Genomic DNA, 12,398 nt, shown 5'->3' on the forward strand with positions numbered 1-12,398 from the left:
AAATTCTGGATACAACTCTTAGGGTGGATCTCATTACATTGTGGACTGAATAATTGTGGCAGGCGTCTTTTAAAGTGGAGGTCCCAATTTGAGTGTTTTTTTTTTGACCAGCTAAATAATCTCAGAAACCAATGCGTCCTCTCAATTGAGGGCAAAGTTCTTCCGAAGTACCCTCACAAACCCTGCCTCCCCCCCAACCCAGTTTGTTATAGCATTTGTTAATACTAGTGCGCTGGTGTAACCTGTGAAACCCCCTCCAAGCCTAAACAAATGTATTTTGACTGTGGTTTGTGGAGAGGAAGCACAGATTGGATTTCCACGGGGGCTTTAAAACGGACAAAAATATCCATGTTGGAACTGGCAGAAATGAGCCACACACACGTGCACACACACGTGCACACACACACGTTCACCATGAACTGGAGACTAGGGTTGCGAATCTTTGGGTGTCCCACGATTCGATTCAATATCGATTCTTGGGGTCACGATTCGATTCAAAATCGATCTTTTTCGATTCAACACGATTCTCGATTCAAAAACGATATTTTTCCGATTCAAAACAATTCTCTATTCATTCAATACATAGGATTTCAGCAGGATCTACCCCAGTCTGCTGACATGCAAGCAGAGTAGTAGATTTTTGTAAAAAGTTTTTATAATTGTAAAGGACAATGTTTTATCAACTGATTGAAATAATGTAAATTTGTTTTAACTATTAAATGAACCAAAAATATGACTTATTTTATCTTTGTGAAAATATTGGACACAGTGTGTTGTCAAGCTTATGAGATGCGATGCAAGTGTAAGCCACTGTGACACTATTGTTCTTTATTTTTAATTTTTTATAAAGGTCTAATGATAATGTCAATGAGGGATTTTTAATCACTGCTATGTTGAAATTGTACCTAATATTGATACTGTTGTTGATAGTATTCATTTTTGTTTCACTACTTTTGGTTTGTTCTGTGTGTCGTGTTTGTGTCTCCTCTCAATTGCTCTGTTTATTGCAGTTCTGAGTGTTGCTGGATCGGGTTTGGTGTTGGAATTGGATTGCATTGTTATGGTATTGCTGTGTATTGTTTTGTTGGATTGATTAATTAAAAAAATAAAAAATAAAAATGAGAATCGATTCTGAATTGCACAACGTGAGAATCGCGATTCGAATTCAAATACATTTTTTCCCACACCCCTACTGGAGACTATGAAAATATTGTATATATTCAATTAATCAATTTCTAAAAATAAGAAAACAAAAAAATGTGTGAAGGAAAAGCGGATTCCAACTTTGTGTTCTTGTTGTGGTCTTGTGACAAATGAATAACATGAAAACTACATGGTGCCCAGCGATCATGTGGTTTGATTAACAACTTATATATGTCATACATATTACAGCACGACAAGCATCCTGGGTTGTGTTCAAAAATTGGGAATCGATGCCAAGCCATTTAAACCGTTTAAAACTGACGCTTTATTTTGGAGGTTACCGGGCAACACCTCCTCTAGCTTTTATTTTGAATGGGCTGTACTATGTAATAAATTACTGATGTCTTACATTACTGGAATCATTTGATAAGTGCAAACTTCAAGCCCGTTCACACTTCCTTATTTGCACTGTGTGTGTACTGCTATGAGGGGAGACATTATATTATGTACATGTTTTTAAATGTTTTTTTATATATAAATACAATATGCATATACTTACATTTTTGGTTGGTGAGCTTTGTATATTTTATTTCATATTGTTCATCTGTATTTTTCTGTACTTAAAGACAACACACAACTATATTCTTATGGCTTATCAGCTTCAGAATATGTGTGTGGGTGTGTGAGTGTATGTGTGTGTGTGTATCTCCACAAAGACAAACCTATGGGAGCCTCCCTACAGCTGCAACTTGTCATTTTCTTTTGATAATGAATTGCTTGTGAATGAATTCCTGTGTCTCCCTCATTGTACCCAAAGTCTTTAGTGTATTGCGTCTGTGTGTGTGCATTTGTATGCAATGCAAGCCTTTGTACCGGTGTCCATCACACAAATGTGAAGGTGTCAATTAAATGAAATGATCTGCCCACAAATGTGCATGCATGTATTGTTTGTTTGTGTGAGCATGTTTTTAGTTTCTGCTACATTGTGTGTGCATGCGTGTGTGTGCGTGCGTGTGTGTGCGAGTGTGCATGTGTGTCGGGGTTTCAAATACTGTAAGAGGTTCTAATACAGGCATCTTCACCAGACACGTGGTTGAACAGTGATCACAGTTACATAGCAACAAAATGTAAAGCGCTTTGAGTCTCGATAGAAAAGCGCTATATAAATATAATTTAGTTCTCTTTACTTCACTAAAAGACCTATGGAAAAACCATATGGACTCTCACACACACAAACAAATACATGTGCACTTTTCCTAAGTAGGAATCAACCACATGGACACTTGAGAGTTACTTTGAGCAGCGATATCCAATGAGTTTGAAGCCCTGGGCTGTCAACCCGCTATGCAGCGCAGTTCTTGGAGCGTTTGAGATTTCATTGATGTACTGTACTGTACTAGCATCAATTGCATAGCATCCAATACATAGCATTCAATAAAAACAACAAAACCTTTTGAATAATCCAAAAATGTCTCTGCTAAATTACAGTGCACTACTTTTCTGACAAAGGTGACTTTGGAACAGGATCAAGCTGCAAATGTGTCATTTTTACTGTAGATATGTTAATAAATGACAAAAGATGAACTTAACAGAAAGCACAAAGTAATAGCCAACCGGTTGTATTGCGACAACAACAAGTCCACTAAAACAACTACCCTTCCTAAAGACTTCCAGTATACAAGTTTATCTTTGGGTCATCCTTTGTTGGGTTGTTAGTTAGCAGGAATATGTAAAAGACAAACATAACCGATTTCCACAATATTGGCTGGGGACCATTTATTTTATTTTATTGGCAGCAGTTAATGGTTATGTTTAAAAGCTCATACCAGCATTCTTCCCTGCTTGGCACTCAGCATCAAGGGTTGGAATTGGGGGTTAGATCACCAAAAATGATTCCCGGGCGCGGCGCCGCTGCTGCCCACTGCTCCCCTCACCTCCCAGGGGGTGATCAAGGGGATGGGTCAAATGCAGAGGACAAATTTCACCACATCTAGTGTGTGTGACAATCATTGGTACTTAAACTTAACTTTAACTTTACACATACAAACTGTAGCACACAAAAAAGCATATTTAATTAAAAAAAACGTTATTATGGTCTTACCTTTACTTATAAATGAAGTCCATGCGCCGCTCCTTCAGAAAAAAAGCATCGATAACTTGTTTATAGAAGTCTCCCTTATCTTTCTTCAGTTTTAAAAGTCTCTCTGTCTCGATGGAGATCTTCCTTTAATTATTACCTTCTGCTTCGATTGAAAGTCCAGTTTAGAAAACTGTTCTGCCCTCACTATATGTGTTGAGGTTATACAGCTTGGCAGACAGCTAACAACCAATCCAGGACATTCTAATAAAGTTCCAAAGCAGATAAATCCAATTAGGCTCTTTATTGTTGTTGATCTTGCATTGTCTTGCACTAGACTTTTTTTTTTCTTTCTGTAAAACTGAAATACACACAATGACAATGTATGATTCAATCAACACACTGAAATGCAATACACAATATGTAAACATCAGCTCCACACAAATACACAGCACCACCATCAAACAAACACTGCTGAGTGTTGAAACTATTTCTATGGTGGAAATACACGACCGGCAGCCATTTTAAGTCCTCAAACATCCATTAAATTAGTGCACAAAAATCGTTTTTCAATACACATCTTACTATCAAATTTAGCCACTTTCCACCTTCATATTGAGCCACATAAACAAGTTAAATAGTTTACTTACAGACTTATCTTTTCCAAGGCTTGTAAGAGGTAACTCAACTTGTCTACTTCTTATTGTCTCATGAACTGAACTAACATCGTAAACCGGAAGTGCCCAAACTGATGACGCGCAGCATTTTCCCATCGCCACAAGGTGTCAGTAATAGTCCACAATCAAACGGGTATAACAAAAACTGTTTTATTTTAGATATGTAATCCTCCATGTTAAAGGCCTACTGAAATGACATTTTTTAAAATTTAAACAGGGATAGCAGATCCATTGTATGTGTCATACTTGATCATTTCGCGATATTGCCATATTTTTGCTGAAAGGATTTAGTAGAGTACAACGATGATAAAGATCGCAACTTTTGGTATCTGATAAAAAAAAGCCTTGCCCCTACCGGAAGTAGCGTGACGTAGTCAGTTGATAGCCTCCTCATATTTTCCTATTGTTTTCAATGCAGCTAGAGCGATTCGGACCGAGAAAGCGACGATTACCCCATTAATTTGAGCGAGGATGAAAGATTTGTGGATGAGGTACGTTAGAGTTAAGGACTAGACTGCAGTGCAAGACATATCTTTTTTCGCTCTGACCGTAACTTAGGTACAACCTGGCTCATTGGATTCCACACTCTCTCCTTTTTTTATTGTGGATCACGGATTTGTATTTTAAACCACCTCGGATACTATATCCTCTTGAAAATGAGAGTCCAGAACGCGAAATGGACATTCACAGTGACTTTTATCTCCACGACAATACATCGACGAAACACTATAGCTGCGGAGCTAACGTGATAGCATCGTGCTTAATTGCATATAGAAACAAAATAAATAAATCCCTGACTGGAAGGATAGACAGAAGATCAACAATACTATTAAACCATGGACATGTAAATACACGGTTAATGCTTTCCAGCCTGGCGAAGCTTAAAAATGCTGTTGCTAACGACGCCATTGAAGCTGACTTAGCTACGGAGCTAACGTGATAGCATCGTGCTTAACTGCATATAGAAACAAAATAAATAAATCCCTGACTGGAAGGATAGACAGAAGATCAACAATACTATTAAACCTGGGACATGTAAATACACGGTTAATGCTTTCCAGCTTGGCGAAGCTTAAAAATGCTGTTGCTAACGACGCCATTGAAGCTAACTTAGTATAACGTGTCCTCACAGAGCTATGATAAAAACAATTGTAGGCCTAAGCGGCCTACAATTCACGGTGAATCGGTTGAGACACATAATAGATTTATCCCTTTAGCTAGTCCTACACCCCAGTCTACCGGACACCACAGCTTAGTAATAAGGGACTCCATCACCCGGAACATACAGTTTAGTAAACCAGCCATAATTAAGTGTATTCCCGGGGCATGACATTGAAGCTAGTCTTAGGGAGCTGACTAGTAAACACGTACGACAGGCTAATCGCACCAATAGCTACGCGAACAAAGTTGTACACATCGGCTCCAATGACACTAGGATGAGACAGTCAGAGATTACAAAGAGGAAAATAGCTCAGACTTATAATCTCGCTAGAAAGATGTCTCGGCATCGAGTACTTGTCTCTGGCCCCATCCCTGCGAGAGGCAATGATAAGAGGTATCCCACACAGCAAAAACACTCCGCGGCGGATCCCCCGCGCAGGTATCGCGCTTTCCGGAACGGACCCGCGAAACGGACCCGCATCGGCGTCCATTTGCACTCAGGAACGTATCCGCGCCACGGCGGCGGGTAGCTGATCCGCCGTGGCGGCGCGCTGCATCCGCTCCGTACCCATGATCAAAGCCTTATTTCCGCGGCGGGTGCGCCGTGACGGCGCGCTGCATCCGCTCCGCACCCATGATCAAAGCCTAACCTCCCGCCGCGGACCAGCAACCGCCTCATAAAAACCCTGGCTCATCTGGCCGTTTTGGACCCCTTTATCTTATTTTCAAAATCCCTTCTGTTCTTGCCGTAGGATAAAATAGGAAACTAAAAAATTCACTAAGCCCTACTACAGCAATATAAGCTTACATATGCATTGCCTTGTATTTTTAAACCAACAATATTGTCAATATGCAGAAACAGAAAATGGTCAATTCGCTCTATAAAGTAAATATATATAATATATATTTAAAAAGTAAATATACATATTTAATCTATTAGGCTACAATTTCAACGAAATGCTGTTCCATGCACAGCTAACATATCAGAAAATGAATAACTGGTGAATGATAAGAAGTACAATAAAAGGTTGTTTATTTATACATATATATATATATATATATATATATATATATATATATATATATATATATATATATATATATATATATATATATATATATATATATATATATATATATATATATATATATATACACATTTCTATTCCTCCTGAGAAGGTGGAGGCAGGACTCGTCTCCTCGCTGCCCGATCCCCCGCCAGGTTGAACCACCTGATGGCGTGTTTTGTGACCTCCGCGTCCGTGGCTGACCTTGTCAATAAATTTTTTCTGACAGCACCTGTAATCAAGATTACAAGACAGATACATTTATGTTTATGGTATGTAGCATCCAAAGCCAAGTATGCTTACACAATACAATATATGTGATATGTAATATTACTTTGATTTATATACTTACTGAAAAGCAAGGTCTTTGTTGCCATCCTGCTAAAGGCCTTTTTGTTATTGACGCCCTTCCAATTTTTCTGATGTGAAACGCCATCTGTGAACATCCTGCCCAGGATGTTCTAGGTCACCCGCTTCACATCCTGGCCTCCAACGGTGGCCAAAGAAGAAATCTAAAAGGCAAAGACATCTCTTTAAACAAACAGGTAAGCTTAAATTGCATTTAAAATATTTTTGTTCCTGTTGAAAGTGTCCAGAAATGCAAAAAAAAAGAACCTGCATGTTTTCTTGGCTCATGGACCTATGCTACCTTTACACACAATGTCAAACCAGGCCGATTGTGGCTCACTGACATAATCTTACCACTGGGAAAAGGCGGTTCAGGACAGGCCTGGTTGTCAGGGCCGATTCAGTAGAATATTTGCATAATCATGGACATTCATATTAGGAAGAAACCTCACCACTCTTTGTCGCGCTGGGGCATTTGATGGTTCTATCAAAAATGCTTCAAATGCCCCCACTGCCTCCAACTGTTCCATTGGAAACTGGACAATGGCCGGCATTTCAACTTCTGGCCCTGGGTGAATCTGCGACCTGCTGGTTAGGAAGTTTACCTTCAAAATCAGCTGTTCTTGGTTCTGCTTCATATGTTCCAGCAGGCTAAAGAGGTGGGTCATCTCAGGCGCTGTTGACATACAGCAGTATAAAATTAACATGTGTCAGTGTTTATCCTCATTACTCATAATCCTGACATTAGCTATTGACCTTAGTTAATGACAAAAGTTATTGACAAAGTTTGAAGAAAATATGTGATTGCTTGTGAATTTCAATTTTTTCCAAAATCTTTGGCACATAATGACCATCCGGTATTTGTCAGTTATTGCTCACCAGAGCAGGAGATGTAGTCGGCCATTCTTCCCCCTCGCCATGTTGGCCTGTAGGCCAGACTGGATGCATGAGGCTCCTGAGTCTGCCACATGTTGAGGGCTGCTGGTGCGGGGGGTGGAGGGAGTTGAGGAGGGACTGCCGTTCCTAGTGAGGTGGGCATTGTGAGAGAGCCATCAGTTAGCCATGACTGATAATACCCAAGGGGCCTAACTATTCACTAATATTTCAGAGATCAGTGCCTACCTTGTGTACTCATGACTGCTGGCACTCGGCGAGACGGTGGAGCTGGGAGAAGGGATACAAGGAGAGGGGAATATCTTTAGCACTAAGAATGTTAACCATATCTTTAATATTAATGTGGTGGTTTCGTTTTCGATGTTAAGAGATTATTCCTTACTCTGCCTGTGCAATTGGCTTGCCGATGCGCGGTCACTATTTCCCGGGTCTTCCTCGCTGTCATCAGAGTCCCCGAGACGATGGCTGTTGGGTAACCATATCATTAGGATTATTGCAATACCAAAAATTGACAAATATACATACACTACAAGCATCTCTGGTTTATTTTTGAATGCTACCTGAAATAACCTTCCTATTACTGTAGAAACATGACAAAAACAAGACGGAACACACTTACACTGCCTTCCTGCTCCTTTTTTCTGGCAGCTCCTTATTCTCTGCCTCAGATAGCAGGTCTGAGGTGTCGCAGCCCTTTTCATATTGCTGCATTATTTTTAATGCGTCTTTGTAGTTGTCTAAAATAAAATATGTTAAAATGAGCATGAGTTTCAAATAAACTGTAGAGCTGAACAGAATATTATTATTATTATTGATGATGATGTATCAGGTCTCTCTCTTACAAGAGAACATAGACAGGTTATTCCAAGCATAAAGAGAAGCAACTATGACGTTATTTTTAAACAAGAAATTTATGAATTTGCATACCACAAGTTCGGACAACAGAAGCATCAAATTTTGGCCAGTTTGGCCCATGCTGCTCCTCATTTAAAACGGCCTTTTTAATTCGGTCAGTGTTTTTATAGGTGGGCCAGAAAACAATCCCATCATAGTACCATCCAGTTGGGACCACCGCAACGTCCCCGTTCATTCGAAACTTTATCAGATGAAAAGGCATCCTTAATGTAGAAAGAAAGAAAAGGGGTATTTATTCATCGTCAAAGGAACAACGTGGACAAAAGCATGCACAGGTGTTAATATATACAAATAAGCAAGTAAGATGAGCTGAGATTTTACCTGAATGGTGCTCCAAGGTGGTATGAACTATAAGAAAGGTAAAAGTACAGGTCATAATTTTCAGAACTTCAGCTTGAAATTATAGGTGTAGTGCATGGAATAATACCAACTTTCGTATAATACTTACAGCTATTCTCCATCCAGAGTACTGGAAGTCATAGTCATAAGTCGGTAGTCAACTATAGTATTAGAGTTTGTAACTTGAACTGATTGTTTAAACTGATTAATTGAACAGCTTTGAACTCCTAACTGATTGTTTTAACGGATTTGAACTTGAACTTTTTTTTGTAGTTTTTTTGTTTCATTTAGTGGAGGAGGGGTATGGCCACGAAACCATCCCTGTACAGCAAGGCTACACATTTCTGTCGCAGCGCTGACACCTCAACCAACTTCAGCTCAACAGATGGATCATTTACAAAAAATATGTTCATTCTGTCAGAGTTGAAGGGGTAGGTATGGAATGGAGACTGCCGGGAAAATTCTGTGTAAATAGCATACACACCATTATCATTTTTGATAATGTTTTTGATAAGGCAGACTTTATCCCCCACCAGAAACATGTTGTCCCCTGTTGATAATTTGACGGTCCACCTTTCACATTGCATTTCCCCATATTGTGCATGAACTTCCATGCCAACAACAATTGGGCCCACAAAATGCTCCCTTTTCAGTGACAAGTCTGCATCAGCATCTGATTTGGTAGCTGTAACCTCTGAAAGGCGCCGAATGAGCTGAGGTAGAGGGAACTCAGGTTTTCTAATTAGTTTTTTTATTTTCCCAAGGTGATTCTCATATGGGAACGCTGAAAAGGAGTCCAGACAGCCATGCCTCTTCACCTCATCTGCCAGGTGGACCAGACAGTGGACATTGTACACAATCTGGTCTGTCCCATAAAGCTCACCAAAATGGTGGACAAAAGATTTTAGCATTTGTCCAGCATAGTCAGCAAGGTTGAGATGTTCAGGGCTTACCAACATGGATATAGCAGTTGACAGGAGCATGAAATTACAGTACATGTTCCGATCCAAGAAATCCTGCCAGCACCACAGGGCCAGTGTACAGTAAGAACTGTCGGAATTCAGTTGCCTTCCAACGGTCCAACTCCCTAAGCGACCTTGGTCTCCTGGAAAACTCAATTGGCACGTAGGGCCTCATGGACTGGAGTTTGGCTGACATCCTCTCTGCTATTAATGCCGGCAGTCTTACGGTTAACGGACCTCGGAGCCAAGTTAGGAGCAGTTTCCTTACAATGCCCAAACACACTAGATGCATATAATCTAAGGGAAACTGCGTTACCATGCCAACCTTGACGCGTTGAAATGGATGTGGCCCTTCATGGTGATGTAATTCATCAACCTTCAGGTTAAATGAGATGTCAGTTTTAAGGGGGTGCTCTGGTCCAGGGAACGACATACGCCGGTTGTGGTATTGCCCTGGGTGTAGGCACTTATCGCACCCATGGTAAGCATTGTGGGCTTTAGTATTTTTCACAAAGGCCCGTGCAGGGGTATCACAGATTACTGTGTGAAGCTCAATTTTAAGATACTTATCTTCAAAGCAAAACCCAGCCTCTAGCTCATGTAGTTCTGTGACAAAATCAGATAGGAACTCTGTGGCCGAACTAGGTTTTTTTGGTCCACAGTACGCCCCAATGACAACTGGTTCCTTCGTGGGGACGGTAACCAGTAGGCCAAGGATGGGCCACAGCTGTACAGTGGAACTTTTAAATAAAGGAAGTCCATCTATATTAATCTGCAACCCCAATGTCATGCCCTCTGCCAATGTTTTGGCATATCTACTTAGAGTGGCATTCAAGGAGGAAAGGATGCCAAAGTGATGGTAGTTCCCCCCAGCCTTCTCCTGAATAGAATATTGGACTTTCGTTTTGAGAAGGGTCCTTCCATCCTTTGGCAGATTGGGATGGGTTAGATGGAGTAAACTCAACAGTGCAGTTAGGGCAACCATGGAAATGCCAAAACTCACTGCCCAGTTGGCAATGTCATCAGAAAGTGATGTTGGGTCATCATTTTCACAATCCGAACCTGATGTCCCATCCCCATCACACTCATCCCAATACACGTTATCAAAATCTGCCTCCAATTCCATGTCATCCTCTGTAAAAACGTGCACCTCTGGCATTGCATGTGCAGCTGAAGAGGATTGGGCAGTGTTCTCAGAAAGAACTCTGTCATCTGCCCCTATTCCTGTCATGTCTGTCATGTATGTCATGTCTGTCATGTCTGTCTGAATCTGATGAAGCCTTTTTTGAACGTCTACACGTGTCCTTCGTCTTAAGGTTGATAAAGAGATGACAGGCGTAGTTTTTCTATTCATGTTTGCGCTAAAAGACAAGAAAATACCATTAACTTTATCATTGATTATTGTTTGTAATGTTATATTTAAATAAATATATTGTTAAATGGTGGTGTTGTGGTGTTTCGTTACTACAAACTACACAAGATATAGGGAAACGTTAAATTGATTCAGCGCCATGAATAGAAAAATTAACTGCTAGAAAAATGTGTAAGCAACATTACATTTTAACAAACCAGAAAGTATCTTACCTGATTAAGCGAATGCAGCAGGAGCAATTGTAGGCAAAAATCCAGGCAATAGATGATGCTGCAAAACACACAAAATAGAAGATGGGACCAAGTTCCATACAGTAGCATAAGAAATTATGAACAGGCGCAAAATACATTGTTTGAACAGACGTAAACAGTGATTAAAATAATTAATTTCTAATTCATTCATTTAAATTATAAAGATTGCAGATAGGCACTTTACATTATACATTGTATATGTAACAGTCACTGTTCTGCGTTGTGTCTTTTATAGTGATGCACACACAGGAGTTGAGTCGTGGAGGATTTATTCACCTTTTCTTTTTCTATTAGATCAAGAAAAAGGATCCTTAATATGTGCAGCAATTTTTCCCGCTCACATCACCTCATTTTATATTTTTTTCGACAATTAACTATGCCAAAAAAACTCATAACAGACATACCTTTTTTTTTAAATGTAAACCAAAACAGGGCGTCACACACAGCTAGTCCACAGTGAACAGGATCTCGAGCTCCACTAAAGAATAAAGAAAGAAATAATACACACTCATATTAATACCACAGGGGTGTCCAAACTTTGTCCACTGAGGGCCGCAAAATCAAAGCAAGCGGGGGCCATTTTGATATTTTTTTATTTTAAAAACCAATACAGCATAAAACATATACATTTAGGCCTCCACTCAGGCTTGATCCCAGGGACCCCAAAGAGTTTTGGTAAAAAAAATATTAAAAATGTGTCATTATTCAGTATTTTTAAAAAATTATTATTCAAGTTTTAAATCCCTAGATCAACATTAGGTCTATCTGTCAATATAACGTTTTTAAAGATTCAAGTCGTATGCTCTTTTTGTCAAAAAAAACCCTGTTTTATGGAAAAACACAAAATATACAATATTTTTACCCAATAAAATTTTTAAGTGGGATATTTTGAGATTATATTATAATTGGAGCCTTAAAAACTCAACAGTTGGGTTTTAAAAAACCAATAAACCCTATAATTTTCATGTTGCCATTTAATCAACTTGTATCTTAACCTAGCCTCACTGGAAATACTATTTACTTAATCATATGCCATTTAGAACAGTTTAAAATGCCGTGAAACCTCGTTAAATGCTTTTTCTGTCAATGCTGTGTTCGCTGTGAGCTGGTTTGTTTTTTCAACGAATTCAATATGGCGACCGGTTGCTAGGGGATTGGTAGGCGGAAGTGACGTAGGTCCGCCCTCGCCTAT

At 39.6% G+C, this 12,398-nt stretch overlaps 2 protein-coding genes across 2 annotated transcripts; both read right to left on the reverse strand.

The window, feature by feature from the left end:
• Positions 1-6,212: 6,212 nt before the first annotated feature.
• LOC133647852 (uncharacterized) lies at positions 6,213-9,643 on the reverse strand. The gene is made up of 10 exons (XM_062043571.1): positions 8,731-9,643; positions 8,604-8,630; positions 8,295-8,485; positions 7,987-8,104; positions 7,750-7,832; positions 7,596-7,637; positions 7,353-7,496; positions 7,079-7,149; positions 6,478-6,637; positions 6,213-6,357 (listed from the first exon to the last, which is right to left on the reverse strand). Exons 3-9 carry the CDS (start codon positions 8,482-8,484, stop codon positions 6,587-6,589), a joined length of 699 nt encoding a protein of 232 aa, XP_061899555.1. The 5' UTR covers position 8,485; positions 8,604-8,630; positions 8,731-9,643; the 3' UTR covers positions 6,213-6,357; positions 6,478-6,586.
• Positions 9,609-11,253, reverse strand: LOC133649199 (uncharacterized). Its single transcript, XM_062046033.1, has 2 exons — positions 11,168-11,253; positions 9,609-10,944 (listed from the first exon to the last, which is right to left on the reverse strand). The coding sequence occupies exon 2, from the start codon at positions 10,935-10,937 to the stop codon at positions 9,609-9,611; it is 1,329 nt and encodes a 442-aa protein (XP_061902017.1). The 5' UTR covers positions 10,938-10,944; positions 11,168-11,253.
• Between the last annotated feature and the right edge of the window lie 1,145 nt (positions 11,254-12,398).

This window comes from Entelurus aequoreus, linkage group LG04 (genome assembly GCF_033978785.1).
Source record: "Entelurus aequoreus isolate RoL-2023_Sb linkage group LG04, RoL_Eaeq_v1.1, whole genome shotgun sequence".
Taxonomy (NCBI): Eukaryota; Metazoa; Chordata; class Actinopteri; order Syngnathiformes; family Syngnathidae; genus Entelurus; species Entelurus aequoreus.

Coding starts and splice junctions, on each gene's coding strand:
- LOC133647852 (XM_062043571.1), bottom strand. CDS start 8,484: ATGCCTTTTCATCTGATAAAGTTTCGAATGAACGGGGACGTTGCGGTG. Junction 7,833..7,986: donor AAAAGGAGCAGGAAGGCAGT/GTAAGTGTGTTC, acceptor GTTACCCAACAG/CCATCGTCTCGGGGACTCTG. Junction 7,150..7,352: donor CGACTACATCTCCTGCTCTG/GTGAGCAATAAC, acceptor GTATGTCAACAG/CGCCTGAGATGACCCACCTC.
- LOC133649199 (XM_062046033.1), bottom strand. CDS start 10,937: ATGAATAGAAAAACTACGCCTGTCATCTCTTTATCAACCTTAAGACGA.